This window comes from Apiospora hydei (genome assembly GCF_038363865.1).
Source record: "Apiospora hydei strain CBS 114990 chromosome Unknown utg000002l_segment0_segment0, whole genome shotgun sequence".
Classification (NCBI taxonomy): Eukaryota; Fungi; Ascomycota; class Sordariomycetes; order Amphisphaeriales; family Apiosporaceae; genus Apiospora; species Apiospora hydei.
Genome location: NW_027117361.1, coordinates 3,693,732 through 3,711,630, shown reverse-complemented (window position 1 = coordinate 3,711,630; position 17,899 = coordinate 3,693,732). Strand labels below are relative to the sequence as shown.

Sequence of the window (17,899 nt, the reverse complement as noted above, 5' to 3'; positions counted from 1 at the left end):
TTATAGGTGTTTGGTAGAGGAAGGTAGGTAGGTAGGTAGATCGATAAGGGAGGTGTGTCTTGGAGTTTGGAGGAAGATGGAGGGGTCACAAATACATAGACAAGCAAGCACTGGAGCTTCTCCAATTCAGGTGAGGGGTAGCTAGAGCTTAGGTACTTAGAGCTGCACACGCACACGTAGACGTAGCTAGCCGCGAGCTTATTTGCTGGCGGATGCTTGCTCATGCTTGCTCGCCTCGCTCGTCGTACGAGTAATGGGCAACGCGGAAAGGTACCAACTGCCGGGGCTTCTTTGTCAACGTCCCTCCTACTCCGTACTGACGTAGCCTTACAAGCTTCACTATCGCTATCAACCTCGCAACCTTACCCATACAAAAACTATCGCGACAATCGTCACGTGACTCTTTTCTTCCCGCCCTCCTTCCAACTCTGTTTCTCTGCTTGTGTGGTATCTTGGTATCTTGGTATCTTGGTATCTTGGAGGGAGGAGAGCTCGTTGCTGCCATCGCTGCAGACTTTTCGGCCGGGGAACTGTCACATTTGCGATGCCCCTGCAATAGCGCCCGTGACAATGAGGGAGATCCCAGGTTACTTCTACGGTAGGTCATGGCCTGATGCGTTACACCCAACCTTCTACTAACATTTTCCGCAGATGAAGAGAAGAAACGCTATTTCAAAGTGGAAAGTAGCCGGACCGCCCCTACGACCTCCTCCTGGTCCTCGGACAATGTCAAGAAACGCCGCCTGGAAAGCCAAGAGGCCGCAGCCGTCCTCCGGCGCCTGAGCTTGGACAAGGGCCGGCTGAAGCGCTCCCGGCTGATGAACGATGCCTTGACAGGCGGCGTCTATGCTCGCGAATACGGCCTTGTCCGCCGAGATGTCCAAGAGGCCGGCTATGCGAAGGGTATTGTGGAAAAGGGCATGATCCCCTTGGCCGACGCCCGTTGGCGTTCGAGTACCAACGTCCGGCAGCTGTGCGTTATTGGCGCCGACACCAAGACTGGACTGGGAGTGGCCTATGCAAGTAAGTCAAAAAGCATACAACCTTTTTGGGGGTTCTTTTCTGACATCTTCCCAAGCCTTGGATGAGCTTTTACTATTCTCTACATATATCCCTAGAGACCGGAACGGCAGGGTTCATCGGCAGTTGCTTGCCAACTACAACACGCCCCGCGGCAACCCATACAGCGAGCTGGCAGTGTCGCAGTTATCAGATATCAAGTTTCACAAGCCCTCGACGACTGTTCTGGTTTCTAGTCGTGCCCCTGGGAGGGAAATGTCCTTTGGAGGTTCAAGCCTGTCGAAGCGCCCGCAAACTCAACGAGCACAACTCCCCAATGGCTCTTGGGATGGGGTAAGAAAAGCTGCACAGAATCGCTGTCTTGGTAGTGGTTTGCGCTAATTATCATCATAGGAACCGGAGAATTAGAGAGCCCCTTTACCAACGTGCGAATCCCTGGCCACAACCGCAAAATTACCGATTACCAGATCAATGTCATAGCCCCCGGCCCGGCTGCTTCGTCTACGGTGTGTGCGATTGGGTCTAATCGTGGAATCCTGCAGTGGGATGCTGAAAGAGACCCTAAATGGCTTGCTCCTTCCTCCCACGCCACCGCCTACGCAGAGATATATCGTGACATCTTCGCCCTGGAGTTCTTAAACGAACATCCTTCGATCTTGTTGGCTGGCGGGCGCCCCGGGCACCTGTCCATCAAGGACGTCCGAGATCGTAACGACGATACCCGGGATGTCTCGAAGAGGCTCGGCTCGCCCATCACCCACATCAAGTCACTAAACGAGCACCACATCCTCGTCAGCGGCCTCAAGAACTCCATGGACGTCTACGACGTCCGCATGCTGCGGAATACAAATAGTAGCAGTAGCAGCACCAGCCGCAGAAGTAACAACAACAATGCGCGAGAAAATCGCCATCACCCTACCCTTGCACACGTCTTGCCCGTTATCCAATTCCCCGAGTACCGAAACGGCCCGCACATTCAGATCGGACTCGATGTTGACAAGGACAACGGCATCGTTGCTGCCGCGCACGATGACGGCAAAGTGACCGTTTATTCCACCAAGACTGGCCACCGTTTGAAGTCGCCGGATATCGACCAGATCCGGTCTCACCGTGGCGTAATCCAGTCGCTCCAGTTCGAGACGATGCCCCGGGACAACCACCCCACGCTCTTCGTCGGTAACGGCAGTAACCTCCACGCCTACTCATTTGGAGTGAGGAACATGGATGACGAGGCATGATATTCAGTTGGATAAACATTACGCCAATGACACTAAACGACCCTTGATCCTTACAGGACGGCATGGTATGATGGAAGCAGTACTTTCGCCATGAGCGGGATGGATTACCTGGCAAGGAGGGGGGGGGGAGATACCTACGAATATGTCAGCACAGGCGAACCGAGGTTTGAATGCATTATCAAGCATGTTAGAGCAGATAGATACCCGCGTCAATAGCGCATACTGGTAACATGGTTTAAAGCACACATCCACGCGACGACCATGAACGAACACTATCCCGTATATGCAATGCCAGGAGTATCCTGCTTCCAAGAATGCCTTCACAAGCCACACCAAGCATCCCATTGTCATGCCCAATCTGACGACAGCTGGACAGTAGATATATATACACACACGTATCAACTCGTAAATACAAGCCCATTTAAGTTCCCAAACATCGCCTAGGTCCTTGACCACTATCATGACTCTTCGCTCAGTGGCGGGGAAGAAAACCGACACAGTGGATAATGACACAGTGCTACAGCGATAGGAATGTGCGTATGATGGCATAATAGTCGCCAATGCCACTCCCAAGCTGTGTAAGCCCGCCTTGCCAGTCCTTTGGCCCTTTCACCGGTTCCCAGAATACCGCCGCACAACGAACGCCGAAAGTGAAAGATAAAAGACAGACATCCTACAACTCCGGTGACCATGCAATGCACTGATACCTTTTTTTGTACAGGTGACTGAACGTCGCCATCCATTTTGCCTCCCCGCCATGTTGCCCCTCCTCGATCCGAGAAAGAAAAAATATATATCGAACGTTCCGGGCCATCACGCAATGCCACATACACACACATCAGGTGCTTCCTGCCCTGACCTCCAAGCTACCGTCGCGGTTGTTCCGAGCGATGCTCCCATCTCGTTTGAGGTTGTACGTCCCGTCAAGCTGAGGAAACGTCTGGTGGAACGCATCGCCCAGTGTCCAGTTCTCCAGCCGGCGCATGTGCCGCTCGAAGACGGGGTTGATGAGCAACTCATCGCCGTCGGGGCTTTGCAGCAGGCAGTCCGTTTCCTCGTACGGCCAGTTCAGGCTCAGTGTGGTGGTGAAGGGGATGAAGAAGTTCTCAAAGAAATAGTCCGCCGGGTTATAGTCTTTCGCCATGCGCTCGCGCATGTGGGGAAATGGCAGGTGGTCTATCCAGGCAGGGTGGCTAATGTAGACCTGTGAGGGCTGGGGGCGTGCCCAGGACGGCAGCATATCATAGTTCTCCTTGGACGGTGAGATCTGCCAGCGCATCACCAGGAACATCACATACAGTACCGCAACGCGTTCAGGCAAGCCGCATATTCCCGGAAATGTGGCCAGGATGTCGGTAAACACCTTTGAAAGGGGGTGCGAGTAGGCGCTGTTGGCAGGATTGAGAAGCGACGAAACAGACGGGTAACGGGGTCCGACAATCTCATGTGCTGAGACCCCTTCCGCAGCACGTTGCCGCCGCTCATGTAAAAAGTCGAGGAGAAGACTATCAAGGGGACACGTCGGACCACAGTTCTTTGGTGCTGACAAGGCCATCCACGAGGGATCCTGATCGTGTCCCACCTGTCCCCCATTTTGAAACGGATGATGGGTTTGGGGCTGCGCCAGGGGTTGCGCCAGGGAGCCTGAGCGCGATGCCGTTGGAATGGGGACGCCATTCCAATCATGCTTCATAGGCAAGTGGCTATAGGCTGGAGAGTCTTGCGCTCCATTGATGCCAGTCTGCATCCGGTTCAGCTTTTGCGCCGAGGATGGATCCAACAGGAAATCCAGTCTCAGCTGCTCCCCGGCGCCCAGCTCGAGGGCTTGTGCTCGTTGCTGGCCGATCAGCTTGACCTGGGCAAAATTTGGGCTTGCCTGTACCGAGGACCCTGTGCTATGTGCGCCCGAGGGCTGCCACGATTGCTCGGCCGAGTTGGGCGAAGCTGTACTCGGTGGCGTGGAGGTGGTAGGAGCGGATAAGTGAGTCTGGGCAGCCGGAGCAGCCTGCGCATTTATGAAGGGCTGTATAGGAGGTACGCTATATGCTCCATCGCCTGCTAGAATCACAGTTAGCCGCCCAGCTCAGGCCCAAGGTGGACGGTGTACATCAGAGGAGCCAGCTAACTTATACAACATGCCATGCAAGTTGTTCAGCATCGCTGAAGCTGCCCCGGCCTGTGAAAGAGAACTACATCGCATTGCAAGAAGGGAGGAATGCCGACCTTGTGGGGTTCTTAAAACCGGCTGGATCAAGGACACGATGGATGCCATCCGATTCTTGAGATCGGCATTTTCAGCCTCGACTTCCTCCTTGGCGCGTATCACAGCCTGAAGCTCCTGGTAGGGCTGTTGCGAGGTCAAGTCGCGAATCCTCTTCTCCAAGGCCTCGATCTGGTTCTTGGTCCGCTCGCGGATAGCTCTCTGGGCCTCTCGATCTACGTAGTGGAGGATCGGGTGGTCAGCAACAAGGACGATATATCATAAGATAGACGCGGGCGCATAGCGTTACAATCGTTCGACCACAACGACAACGAGGCGACAGTGTGGGGGAGAGTAGATGTCGATCTGGGCAGGCTGGAAAATGCAGACAAGTGGCCCCCATCCCCACTGGACGGACAAGGACAAGGCAATAGTGGCCGGTATATTATAGCCAAAAAGCAACGATTGATGACATACCATTGGCGCGCTTCTTGGCGAGCTGCTCGGGCGTGAGGTTCGCTACGCCTCTGGAGCCCGGCCCCGGCTTCCGCTTCTTGGCCCTCTGATCATCAGGCGCCGAGGTGTTGTCTCGGAGCGGGTGCGGCGACGAGGCGTTGGACTCGGCGGGCGAGTGGCCATCGAGGGACTGCGACAGGCCCCGTTTGTGGCCGGTGGTCGTCTGGTAGGCCGAGGGCGAGCCAATGGAGGCGGCGGGTGTGTGGCTGTCGGCAGCAGGAGCAGGAGCTGAGGCGGAGGGATTGCGATGGTGATGGTGATGCTGTTGGTGTGGTAGGCCTGAAGAAGCGGTTGAGGGCGACGGCATCCTCTTTGCCCGACCAACGGACCACGCAGGCGGCCCTAAACCCCAAGCCCCGATAAGGCGGGAAGAGAAGTACAAGGGGATCCTTCCTATTGGGCTATAGCTTGGAGGGAATTGTAAGGAAAGGGAAACGGGTTGGCTCATCAGGCCGCAATCGGGAATGCCGAATCGGAGAGTGGCAGCCGTAGCCGCATTGCTGTCGTCGTACTGCAGTGAGCGCGCGCAAGCAGGTGGCCAGCAAGCAGTAAGTAAGCGAGCGAAAGTACTTAAGCAGCAAATGGCTGGCCCGGGGGGTCGCAGTGACAGCCGGGGAAAATTCCTGGTTTATCGACTCACGGGCCACGACTGGACTGGACTGGGCTCTGGAGTCTGTCTGCTGGGCTTTGCTGGGCTTTGCTGGGCTTTGCTGGGCTTGGCCGGGGGAGAGAGGTTTGCAGATCGATCCAAATCTGGGCCCTGAGTCACCCTAACTTTAAGTGGGCAGGTGGCCTGAGCAGCTCCAGCTAGGCCACTACAAAGCCTACCCTGGCTACCAAGTACCTACCTACTTGAGTACCTAGCTTGCTAGCTAGCCTAAACACGATTCGATGGAGACGATGCGATACGATGCAGATGCAGATTTGGCCCATGTTTTTATGCTATTCATGATTAGGTGGGTAGGCTCAAGTGTCCGGAAACGAGGCGGCTTGCTACAGCCAAGAAATCTAATCCTTTTCCCCTCTACGCCTATATTCCCTGCCCTCGTCCTCCTCCTCGTCCTCCTCGTCCTCCTCCAACATCCTCCTGCGCCAATTCCCCAGCTAATGCCTAGTCTGCCGAGGCTCTGGCCAGTGCTTGGTGGATGTGCGGCGGGAACCGGTACTTGAGCTGACTCGTGTACGTCGTCAGGTCCATCGTCATCTGCTTGAGGTTCATAAACATCGTCCGTCGTGCCCCTTCGTTGCCGCTGTACTGCCCGCTCATCAGCCGCTCCTTCTGCCTCATGCAGCATGCCAAAGTCCACATCAGCAGGTTCGGCACGTTCATCGACACGCTTTGCGACAAGCCCGAGAACTTGGACGCGTAGTGTCGAATAATGGCCGGGTCGCCGTTGGCATCGAGAGGAAGAATCTCCAACACTCGTATCCTCTGTTGGCAAGTTAGTTAGACGACCTTGTTCGCTTCGTAATACACCTAAACCTTTCAATCTCCTGTCACTTACGTCTAGACTCTCTGACCATTGCCCGCTTTCCACCATGCCCTTGATCTCGCTCATCTGCAGCAAGAGATGGCAAGCGATTCGGTTGTGTTCCTCAATCTTGGTGTAGAACATGGCGTCCTTCTCGTACATCCCCATCATGGTTCGTGCTAGGTCGACTGGGTCGTCTATCGACGCCAGGCTGAGACTGCTGCCAGGCTGGACCTCGTCCTCTCTACCCCCTGCTCGGGACTTGACCGGTTGAAGTCGCAGCGGATCTTCGCCAATGTCGAGCGAAATGGCCTCGCTCAGCGCCCGACTCACGATAGTCACCACGCTGTCGTAGTCTTCGGCGAGGTGGTACAAGAGTACTGCATCCGTCGTTCTCCCATTGTCGTCCGCATACCTGGCAGCTTGCAGCGTAACCGCTTTGACGAAATCGTCCTCCTCGCGGAGGCCAATGAGCGGGCCACGTTCTTCAACGAGGCCAACAATGCGACGTCCGTCAGGTCGGATATCGCCAATCAGCTTGCTGAACTCCCGAGTCTCAAGTATCAGCTCACGAAGAGCAAGGTGGCACAGCTCGGCCTGCTGGCTTCCGGCGTCGCCATCTAGATCGGCGTTGAGGCACATCAATGCCAAGTAGTCAACCGCTGACGCAACGTCGGCCGCTCTGAAGTCACGAGTGTAGTAGCCCAGCATCCTGCCAAAGCTGACCTGGGCTTGGTTTCGAGTGTTGAAGGTGACCAGGTCGTTGGGGTTTGCGAATGGATCGGCTGGCCGCAGGAGACCGTAGAACCCGAGACCGATCGCGAAATGGACAGCATCCACGTAAGAGAAGGGATACAAGTACTGTATCGCCTGCTCGAACTGACCCGACAAGACCTGCAGGAAGAAGTACATGCCAAAGGTGCCGTTCGAATCCTCAGCTGGCGTCTTTGGGAAGTGCTTGGCGCCAATTTCACGGATGGTCTGTTGAAGATCTATCAGTGTGAAGGATTCACTCTGGAGATCTCCTGTCTTGTCGGATTCCCGAGCAAGATTGAACTGGAGCCATATCCAGTCATTAATCTCCGTGTTCAACCCTTCGAGCTGACGGTTGTTGATCTCGCAACGGCCAATAATCTTGTAACAGGCCATCCGGAATGGGTCGATGCTGTTTTCAGGGGCGTTGCGGGCTCGTTGCGTGTACTCGTTGTTGCAGCGCTCCTGTAGTTGCCGTCTCAGCCGCCTGTCTTCGTTCGACGCATACTCGAGCAGGTACGACGAGAAGGTACGGTCAATTGTGCGGAATATCGTCGAATGTGCCTTGACATACTCAGCCGCCTCGGTGACGTGACCCGATCGGAGGAGATAATAGATCAAAGCCCAGATGTATTCGCCGCCAACTTGCTGAAGCTCCGTATTGTCCGGCACAAGATCCCTGCGCGCGTGTCGCAAGCGAACATATGCCTTGATTTTGCTTACAACATCTGGACGACCGCCGAGATTTGCCTCGCGGGGGTATTTTGTAATTAGGGTCTCGACTTCTGTGAAAAACTTGTTCTCCAAAAACCCATTGGCGCCCTTTGAGAATCCTCTTGCGTATCTCCACGGCTTGTGGGGTGTTGCTTTGTCCTTCGAGGTATAGTTTGGCAAATTGACGTTCTCTAGGGGTGGCATTATTTGTGAAAGTCTCTGCCTCAGCATTCTCACCAACAATGGAGATCACGGCCTGGTATGCCTCCACAACCTGTTGTGCGTGTCGGTCGCCTGATCTGCTCTCGACATCGCTCAGTTCATGGAGCAGGGGGTAAGGTCTTTGCTCCAGTCGATGACGGTTGAGCTCTCGGATCTTGTCCGCGAGCTTTCCCTGCTTCTCTCGCAAGAATCGGTCATCTACGGAAGCCGCGCCACCCATCGCTGGCTTCTTTCCAGACTGGTTCTCCACATCGGTAAACTCGGGCTGGTGGGAGCCGATTTTGCTGGGCGTGCCAATGACGGACTTCTGTAGACCAGATCTACCAAAAAGTACTGGCTCGCTCGCCAGTTGGGGTTGAGCGTGCGGCCTTGGTCCGTCGCGAGCGGCCGAAGCCTCCTACGGACTCCTTGGGTGCCCCAGCATTGTTATCGGGGCCACTATCCCTAGTCTGAATTCCGAAGTGCTCGTAGATTCGCTTCCTCTGCGCGTCCCATTCCATCGTGATATTATCCTCGAGGAAATTGTCGAATTCCTTGGCCGACCTCTCCAATCCCTCCGCAATCATGCTGAGTGTTGTCTTTGTCTGTAGGTTGGCAAGATATGTGTCGACGTCTAGCTCAGAGGGGCCAGCGTTGGAGGTTGGTCGTTCGACGCGACCTGCCTGGATATCGAAGTAATTCAGATCCTTCACCGCTGCGCCTGGATCAACACCCGAGGCAGCAAGCATATATTGTGCTCTGTTGCTTTGGAGGGGGTCTTGAGCGCGTGGGCCTAGGTTCCGGAGCTTCTGGCGCAAATCGCCCAAGCCAAGCTGGAGGCTGGGAAGATCTTCGAGGGCCGTCTCTCCAGCGGCTTGTTTCTTGCTCTTTGCCAGCAAGCTATCGAAATAGCCAGTCGTGGGGCCCTGCGACTGCGCGTTGGTAGCATTGCCAGTTGACTGTTGCTGCGAAGCAGCAAATAAACCTGGGGTTGCTTGATTGTTGGTCGAAAGCCCCAATGAGCCGAATGGTGATGGGTTGGTCGGTTGGTTCTGGCCTGCCAGGGCTGAGCCGAAGACACTGGCGCCTGCTTGAGGTTGGGTCGTCGTGTTCGCGAAGGGTGAATGCGATGGCTGCTGGTTCGTTGTACTACCAAGACCGCCGAAGAGACCTCCTGGCTTGGGAGTCTGGCCCAATGGGTTGGCCGTGTTTTGCGATGGCTGCGCCGGCGTGGTCGACCCAAACAAACTGCTGCCCGTAGTCGCGGGAGTAGTAGACGCGGCGAAGGGCGAGGGCTTGCCCCCGAATAAGCCCGACATGATGTTTCAGGGAGCTTTCTGGCGATCTCAAAAATAGATACACGATCGAACCGTCACAGCAAGGCCAAAGCGATGCTGGTGTTGTTATTCCAGGTAAAATCCCGTTAGCGAAGCTGAGAAAACATTTGGGATGGAAATCAACAAGGCGGAAACGGTTTGTAGCTTGGGTGGGTCTTTTTAGTGGGAACGGGTGTAGGCAAGTGCCCGCCTAACCCAGCTTGACAGCACCTTCCAGCTTGAACTTGGATGCCTACTTGCCTACTTCGCGTGCTTTTTATACTGGCCTCCTTATCAGTTGACTGGTAAACAAAAGTATCTCAGGTACCAATTAAAAGATGTCTTTGTAGAAGCACCTACACCGTTAAGTTGCATACATGCTAGGTTCCATGTAGAATGGTCTGAGCCCAGCTTGGAATTGCCCCTAACCCAGCAATCTCATCAGGAATCACGAAAACAAAAGATACTACATAATGGTTCACCTAGCAACTCTGGCGACCACATTGCAGACAGGAAACCTCATTACATGCAGTCATATATGAACCTGGCAACTATAACTCGGTGCCGAACAGCTGTCCTATGCTGCAGGCCCAGGAGCAGATGTAATCATGAACAGCATTCAAGATTAATGAATACCAACGTGGAAGCTCAAGCAATACTACGAGCAAGGGTGCATGTACAGATTCCAGGCAGTCCAAGTCGGGGGTGCTCACGTTGGGTATAATTCATTGGATCGTGTCACTAAGTTACAAGGCCACCTGCTCTTTGGGTATATTATCGAATCAAATCTCGCATCAGTCATGAGCATCATTGGCGTCCTCTACGAGAATCACCACTGTTAAGGTCGCCGCATATGCCTCTCGGATTGCACAAGCCATGCTTTCGCCTAGCGTTAGCTGCTGCTTCTGCTTCTACAGAGCATGCCCACCCGGGAGAAGGATTAGGAGACTTACCAAGTCTTGCTAATATCGGCCACCACAGCGCTGTGGCCCCAGTGCGAACACCAGGCTCTTGCCAAGACTTCGTTGTCTTTGGACCCAAAAGCTTCTACGACGAGAACTCTTTCTTCGTCATCATCCGGAATCATGGGCCGGAATGGCTTACTGCCCCCGACCGGCGTCGAGTTCGCGCTCCGCTCATTGAGCCCGGCCAGTCTGCCCCAATCCTGGAAGTAGATAATCTCCTCCACCTTCATGGCCGTAAAAACATAATCAAAGAAGAGAGGATGCGGCCCCTCAGAACAAGGCCAAGCGTTGATGAAGCATACATCGTACGAGAGCTGTAGTGGCCAGGGAATACCCTCAATCGTAAACTGGATCGAGGCATCATACCACCTGGGTCCTCTATCTTGGTGTTGCTCCGGAAGTCTGCGGAGACTCAGCATCTTGACTCGAACCGCATCGACATCATCTCCAATATCCGGGGTTAGAAGGTCGTATTCTTTGACCGGGAAAACCTCCGCTGGGGGCCTAGCGGATCGGATCGTTCACTCATAGAAGTTACGTCCTCCGCGGTAATACAGTGTCGTGGCCGCCTTGAGCGGATTCGGGCAATCTGTGAGGCGTCGAGATCGACACAAGGTTGAGCTGGACCGACCCAGCCTGCTACCTCGAGACAGGTCGGCGCAATGACCTTTCCCACAATTGAAGATGATGACCAATACGTATAGCTATTGCGGTACTGAAAGCCACAATGTGGGTTCAGGTGGGTGAGAAGCGCCAGCGAATCCGTGTCTTCGTCTGGATCGATATCGACCAAAGAGTTCATAATCAGGAATGGGAATGTCGGCTAAAGACATCGGTCAGTGTTTGCTCACGAAGGTTGACTACTTATGTATCTCGGGTAAGATGGGTTGTGAATAAACTTACCCCGGGCAAAACCAGACCACTAAAGAAAGCCATTGTATCTGTTTCGGGTTACATTAGCAGGCATGAGACGAATGAAAGTCGAGCTGCGTCGCGTGACCCCTATACTATGATAACTCAACTTCCACGTGTGAAACGCGTAGGTGGCTGACATCCCACAACAGTAGATGGCGGTCAATGCATGGGAACAAGCGAAGGAGACTCTACTTACGGGAACTGATGTCCAGCGCACTTCCATCGACAGCTCTTTTCTTCAACGCATCTAGAGTTTCGCCAAGGTTCGGCCACTTCATCATCTGCGCGAATCGCTTCAGCATCCTCCCTGGCGCTTCCTGAGCTTGAAACGGAGCCGCACTTCATCGGCCGTTTTACCGTACTGCTCGATGCGGACGTTATCTTTCCATCGGCGAGAAAGAGCGAGGTTCCACTGTATTTTAGGAGGGATCTGCTCCATCAGCTTCGACTTGGCCCAATCATTGTGCATACCCGAGTTTATCCGGAGATCCAACTCGAGGCTCAACAGCAACTGGTGAAAGAACTTGAGGTATCGTGGGTGGTTCTCGGGACTAGTGTCGTAGATGAACTTGGTGACGACTTGATTCTTGGGCAGGGTGAAATCCAGCCAATCTGGACGAGAGAGAACCATAATAAGATCTGTGATCTGGCGATCCATCGATCTGTGTGGGCTCACGGCCTTGTCTGGATCCTTCAAGAACCGCTTGTACAGATTCCTGTACATTAGTTGGTCGTTGTCGTCTTCAAGTCCCACTTCTAGCTCTTTCAGGCGCTCAAATATCTCAACCAGGGTTACTTCTCGAGGGTTTATTCCCGGGTCCCGTAGCTCCATCATCGGCGGTATGTTGCTGGATAGGAATGCCCATTGGTTCAGCGTGATAGTACCTGGCCTACTGCCGATGCCGAACGCTTGACTCGGTTGCTCGAGCGTGTCCCAAGGGTAAGCCGGCGCACTGGAACCCTGAATGCGGACTGTCATGAGCTGCGTCATCGAATCATGCGCATTCGCTGCATCAGTTTCATCGCCCTTGTTTCCTGCTGTCGTCGCGTAGAGGGCGTAGTATTGCTCCGGCCTGTGAGGGATTGGCCGTTTGTGCCCCTTATGGGCCGGTACCCCTCTGGAGATCAACTCCATGGCATGGCCCAGCGTCAGCTCTTCTTGGCTAGAAACGCCTGGTGGCGGCCATTCGGAGAGGGGAGACGACTCGTAGCTATGGCCGTTGACGTCTTCACGGCCCTTCCCCTTGAGTCCCGTGGGTTCGCACGGCGGGGCCGGCGACGAGCGCTGGGCATGTCTGGGTCTTTGGACACCCGTCTGTGCAGCACTGGATCCCCCTCGCTCACCCGCCTCGGCGGCTCCTTTGACTGCATGCACATTAGTCGCGAAATGGAAGTAGGGTGGTGAAGATGGTGTTTGCGAACCAGTCTCCCGTTAGGCGCCCGGGCCTTACTCATCGATCGGCGCAGCCCCGCCCAGAAGCCTTTCTTCTCGTCGCTCATCTTTTAATCGAGTCTCTTCCCTCTTTGGTGTGTCGCTTTGGATGTGGCGGGTGGAAGTACACTGTTTTGCGCAGAGATTAATAATTATGCCTGAGCCTTTCAATACATTGAGTCGGGTGAGGCTGAGTCAAAAATACGCGTTCAATGATGTGGCGATAGGAGCTTTTGGTGAAGGTCAATCAATAGATCAGCAAATCAGAATCGCCCACGAGTGTATCTGGCGCGGATGTCTTCATGTCACTTGTGAAACGTCCCCAAGCAGCAAGAGAAGGCCGGACGGAGATATTGTTTGGTTGTTGAAGCGACCGGGGGCTAGTACCGATCCAACCAAAACAAACCGGCTGATTGACTGACTGCTGACTATCTCATGGGCATGGGTTTGTCCGTGCAGAACATTAGGTTGACACGATCAAATCGAAACCGAAATTATGCATGGAATGAGGGCTATGACAACCCACCACCACCTGCAAAACGTGCACCAGTGGCTTCTTGACTGATGCATGTTGCTGAAACCAGTGCTACAGCTTTTTGGAGGGGGGTAAGGCTCATTCGGAAACGAGACAAGGCGCTCTCTCCAGCGCAACGGGCTCCGACTGAAGTGAGCCTAACATGAACGGTCCTTCCACCTCAACCATGGGTGATAAATTGCCAGCATGGATAGTAGTAATACCCAGCATTCGACTGAGAGCTGCAGTAGCAGGCTACCTGGCTTTAAATCGGTGGCACTTTTCTCGCATTTGATGGACTCAGCCTGAAGTTGTTGAGTTATAAGTCTTTGGTGTTACGAATGCTGGGTTATTATACATGATGTCAAGGTCCAGCTAGGGATATTTTAGCGTCCGAGTGGCTTTCCTCGAATATCCCTAGCAAGCAGGATTAGATCGACTTATTAGGGAATATGATAGAACCCAATTCCAGTGCTTTCGTCTGCAGCTTGACCTATGAAGCCACATAGAGGACTTTGGGGCGTCCATGTGCAGTTTGCATCTTCAGCTATGCCAAGGAGGATCGCTGATTGGACGAAGTAGGGTGGCCATGTCCGGTGGTGGTATCATTCCCGCTCTCGATCCAGTGCAAAAAAAAAAAAAAAAAAAAAGCATTCAAGGCCACATGGCTTACCAGACATTTGCGGTGAAGGAGGAAGGGATGCTTGACCGACAAGGCACCGGACATACGTGCGGCCATCCCAAGAGTCTCGACCTTTTCAAGGGTTGCAGTTGTGCGGATACACGGATTCCATGGAAGAGTCTGGCCACCCAACTCTGGCCCGGATGGCCCATAGAGTTTCTATACTCGACCGACTATCGAGCTTGGCGGCATAGAAAGGGCCGGGCTATGGTCATCTACAGATGCATATGTAAGTAGGCATGCCTAATGATGACAAGATCCGCGTAGCAACCTCGCGATAGGCACTTGGCTGCTAGGTACGAAGAGACAGACAGCAGGGCAGCGCAAGAAGTCACGATAGTCGGTCAACCCGGATCACGGTCTTGCGTAAAAGGAAAACCTCCAAGCGTCCCACAAGTAAGAGTTCGAGGTAGCCCTATCGGAAGAGTCAATTCGCAGCTACCCCACCCCCATACGGTGAGATGGGGGGACAATCACTACCGGTTCAGAACCCTGGGGGGCCTGGGGGGGCCTGGGGTTTGCCCCTACGCCCTACGCCCTGCCCCCGCTGCCCCCACCTCCAGCTACATGTACTTGTAGCCAGCCTGGGCTCTGTCCGGGGCTCGGGCTGCCTGTTCTGTGTAGGTAATGGGTGATCAACACCAGATGGCATCAGACGCTGCTGGGCAATGCAGTACAATGGGAAGACCGGCTGGGGGTGTTTTGGGGTAGGTACGGGTGCACCGGTGAGGTCATCCGACATGAGGCCATATGCCCTCTTGCCCTGTCTGCCAACGTGTGGTTCTAAAGGTGGACATGTAAGTGTTGTAACCTACAAAGCAAAATGCAGAGCAACCCCCGTGCAACTACCTACTACCCAGGCTTTCTTTTCTTGCTCCAAAGCTGCATATCTGTCTTACACTACTGAGTGATCGGATCTGATCGGATTGGTCACTTTGCTGTACCTACCTTACGCAAGAGCCAAAAAAGAAAGAAAAAGCAGACAAACTCACCCGTCATCAAGACAAGCCACCCACGCATGCCGCGTGCTACACCCTCAAGTCAGCTTCCGCCACGCCGCTATTCGTTCGCTTGGTCGCACTTCCCGGGCACTCTCAACCGTTGAGCTGAATACCTGGTACTCTATCATAGGGAGTACTACCGGCATCGGATCACACGATGGAGTACGTAGCCCTGGATGGATCGGCGTCTTGTGTCTCGAAGCTAGTTTGTATTCACCGTGGGAGGATGGCACTTGCTGACAGAATGCATTGCCTGATATAGCACTCGCAACGTTATTCACGTTGAAAACAATGTGCGTTTGCTTGACCACAACCTGAGCCCCCAAACAAAACCCTGACCTGCCCGCCCTCTACTCTGATCCAAGCTCCCTTCCCCAAACCCATTCCCATACGCCTCATGCAAATTAAGCAAGATGGAACCTGAAATGATTCACCTTGTGCAGGATTACTTCATCGGTATCGATGTAGGTACTGGTTCGGCCCGGGCCTGTCTTATCGATTCTACGGGAGACATCAAGGCTCTGGCTTCGGAATCCATCAAGCTCTGGCAGCCCCAGGCTGGCTATTATGTAAGACAATACGAGCCTTCGACCGCCACAGAAAGGATGCCCGTGGCCACTAACACTCATATCCCACCAGGAACAATCCACAACCGACATCTGGACCTGTATCTGCTCATGCGTGCACAAAGTTATCCACCAATCCAGCGTTGATCCCAATACGATCAAGGGTATTGGCTTTGATGCTACCTGCTCACTGGCTGTCTTCTCCACGACACAGACGAGCCCGTCACAGTTACTGGGCCAACCTTTGAGGACGATGGTAATGCCAGAAACGTCATTCTTTGGCTGGACCACCGGCCTGTCGAGGAAACGGAGAAGATCAACGCAACTGGCCATAACCTGTTGCGCTATGTCGGTGGTAAGATGAGCATTGAGATGGAGATCCCCAAGGTTCTATGGCTCAAGAACAACATGACGCCTGAGCTCTTCGACCGATGCAAGTTCTACGACCTGGCGGATGCTCTGACCCATCTGGCAACCGGTAGCGAGACACGGAGCTTCTGCAGCACTGTTTGTAAGCAGGGCTTTGTACCCGTTGGCGTGGACGGCAGTGTCAAGGGCTGGCAGGAGGATTTCTACGAGACCATTGGCTTGGGCGACCTAGTCAAGGATGACTTCAAGCGCATGGGGGAGTCAACGGGGTGGTGAGCCTATTTCTTTAAGTGTCAGTCTTTCATCATACGAACAAACCGCTGACATCTACTCCACACAGAATGGGAAGTATCTGAGCGCCGGCGAGCTAGTCGGAACACTGTCTGAGAAGGCGAGCCGAGAGCTTGGGCTTCCCGTCGGTATTGCCGTGGGAAGTGGTGTGATCGATGCTTACGCCGGCTGGATCGGCACCGTTGGTGCCAAAGTCGACACTGAATATGGTCAGTCCGACGAATCCTTGCCCGCGAACGATCTACCCCAAGCCTTCACTAGACTCGCGGCCGTCGCTGGTACATCGACTTGCCATCTGGCCATGTCAGAAAAGCCAGTGTTCGTCAACGGTGTCTGGGGCCCTTACCGAGACGTGCTGCTTCCGGACTACTGGATGGCCGAAGGCGGACAGTCGGCTACAGGCGAGCTTCTGAGACATGTAATCGAGACCCATCCCGCACACTCCCAGGTTTTGCCTCTCGCAGAAGCAATGCAACTCAACATATACGACTATCTGAACCTGCATCTTCGAGAGCTCGCTGAGAAGGCAAATGCGCCATCCGTGTCCTATTTAGGTCGACACTTCTTCTTCTACGGGGACCTCTGGGGCAACCGCTCGCCCGTTGCGGATCCCAACATGAAGGGCTCTGTGATCGGTCTGAGTCCCGACTCGAGTGTGGATGGTCTCGCACTCTATTACTACGCCACCATGGAATTCATCGCCCTTCAGACACGCCAGATCATCGAGTCGATGAACAAGTCGGGCCACTCCATCGCCTCGATCTTCATGTCTGGCTCACAGTGCCAGAACGACATGCTCATGGACTTGATTGCTACCGTGTGCGACATGCCGGTCCTCATTCCACGATACGTACACGCTGCCGTCGTCCACGGCGCAGCCATGCTGGGGGCTAAGGCCGCGAGTGCTGGTGCCGATGGCACCACGGAGAATCTCTGGACCATTATGGATCGCATGAGCAAGCCCGGACGTCTCGTTAAGCCCGGTACGTCCAAGGGCGAGAAGACTCTGCTGGACGCCAAGTACGAGGTCTTCTTGGAGCAGTGCCACACGCAACAAGATTACCGCAGAAAGGTCGACAAGGCCACGGCTGCTTGGATCGACGAGTTTGGAGGTGACAAATAAAGGTGCTTCTTTGCACCAGTACCCTCGTCAACGTAGTGGCAGCAACCGCTGGAATATCTTCTTGCTAGCTGACAGCCTTGTTATATCCCATGAATTACATGCCCCGCAGACGCGTTGCGGGTGCCCAGATCCCTCAGTGGGCATATTGTTGCCTTTGGTACATAGCTAGACGATTCGGAACATTACTTTGTCTCATAGCCCACATCCAGATTGGGAGTTTTGCGGGCCAATAAATACGTCTCGTCCAAATCCTGATGTTGTCGCTTTAGCGAGGTCTAGAATTGGCTGTGAACGTGAAATATTCATCTGTTTCCAATACATCATTCAAAAAAGGAGGAGACTGCTTGCCGGATAAACAATCGAACTCTTTGCACAAACTAAAGGCTAGATCGCGAGAGAGGAGGCCAGCCCATCACTAACTTCATCTAAGTGTTCATAAACCAATGTTACTGAAGACATGCTTCCAACTGGTGATTTCCATTTTCACCGACTAATGCAACAATCTAAACCATACAATTTTTAATATATCCAATCCGCTGATGATCTCAGAACCTTCAACTTTCCATGAACGTAGTCAATGCAACCAGTATAATAAAGTAAATTACCCCTTG

General features: G+C 53.8%; 6 protein-coding genes across 6 annotated transcripts; 2 read left to right on the top strand and 4 right to left on the bottom strand.

The window, feature by feature from the left end:
* Positions 1-570: 570 nt before the first annotated feature.
* On the top strand, positions 571-2,258 carry PG997_001165 (uncharacterized protein; the record flags this gene model as incomplete). Its single annotated transcript, XM_066805480.1, has 4 exons — positions 571-598; positions 652-1,023; positions 1,079-1,258; positions 1,414-2,258. The coding sequence occupies 4 exons, from the start codon at positions 571-573 to the stop codon at positions 2,256-2,258; spliced, it is 1,425 nt and encodes a 474-aa protein (XP_066675253.1).
* An 838-nt stretch (positions 2,259-3,096) lies between these two features.
* Positions 3,097-5,281, bottom strand: PG997_001164 (uncharacterized protein; the record flags this gene model as incomplete). Its single annotated transcript, XM_066805479.1, has 3 exons — positions 3,097-4,313; positions 4,482-4,694; positions 4,936-5,281. 3 exons carry the CDS (start codon positions 5,279-5,281, stop codon positions 3,097-3,099), a joined length of 1,776 nt encoding a protein of 591 aa, XP_066675252.1.
* An 804-nt stretch (positions 5,282-6,085) lies between these two features.
* Positions 6,086-9,433, bottom strand: PG997_001163 (Nup93/Nic96-domain-containing protein; the record flags this gene model as incomplete). Its single annotated transcript, XM_066805478.1, has 4 exons — positions 6,086-6,406; positions 6,480-8,065; positions 8,151-8,419; positions 8,460-9,433. 4 exons carry the CDS (start codon positions 9,431-9,433, stop codon positions 6,086-6,088), a joined length of 3,150 nt encoding a protein of 1,049 aa, XP_066675251.1.
* Positions 9,434-10,379: 946 nt separating this feature from the next.
* On the bottom strand, positions 10,380-10,814 carry PG997_001162 (uncharacterized protein; the record flags this gene model as incomplete). Its single annotated transcript, XM_066805477.1, has 1 exon — positions 10,380-10,814. The coding sequence occupies one exon, from the start codon at positions 10,812-10,814 to the stop codon at positions 10,380-10,382; it is 435 nt and encodes a 144-aa protein (XP_066675250.1).
* A 791-nt stretch (positions 10,815-11,605) lies between these two features.
* Positions 11,606-12,810, bottom strand: PG997_001161 (uncharacterized protein; the record flags this gene model as incomplete). The annotated part of the gene is made up of 2 exons (XM_066805476.1): positions 11,606-12,666; positions 12,762-12,810. 2 exons carry the CDS (start codon positions 12,808-12,810, stop codon positions 11,606-11,608), a joined length of 1,110 nt encoding a protein of 369 aa, XP_066675249.1.
* A 2,542-nt stretch (positions 12,811-15,352) lies between these two features.
* PG997_001160 (uncharacterized protein) lies at positions 15,353-17,288 on the top strand (the record flags this gene model as incomplete). Its single annotated transcript, XM_066805475.1, has 3 exons — positions 15,353-15,629; positions 15,720-16,134; positions 16,172-17,288. The coding sequence occupies 3 exons, from the start codon at positions 15,353-15,355 to the stop codon at positions 17,286-17,288; spliced, it is 1,809 nt and encodes a 602-aa protein (XP_066675248.1).
* Between the last annotated feature and the right edge of the window lie 611 nt (positions 17,289-17,899).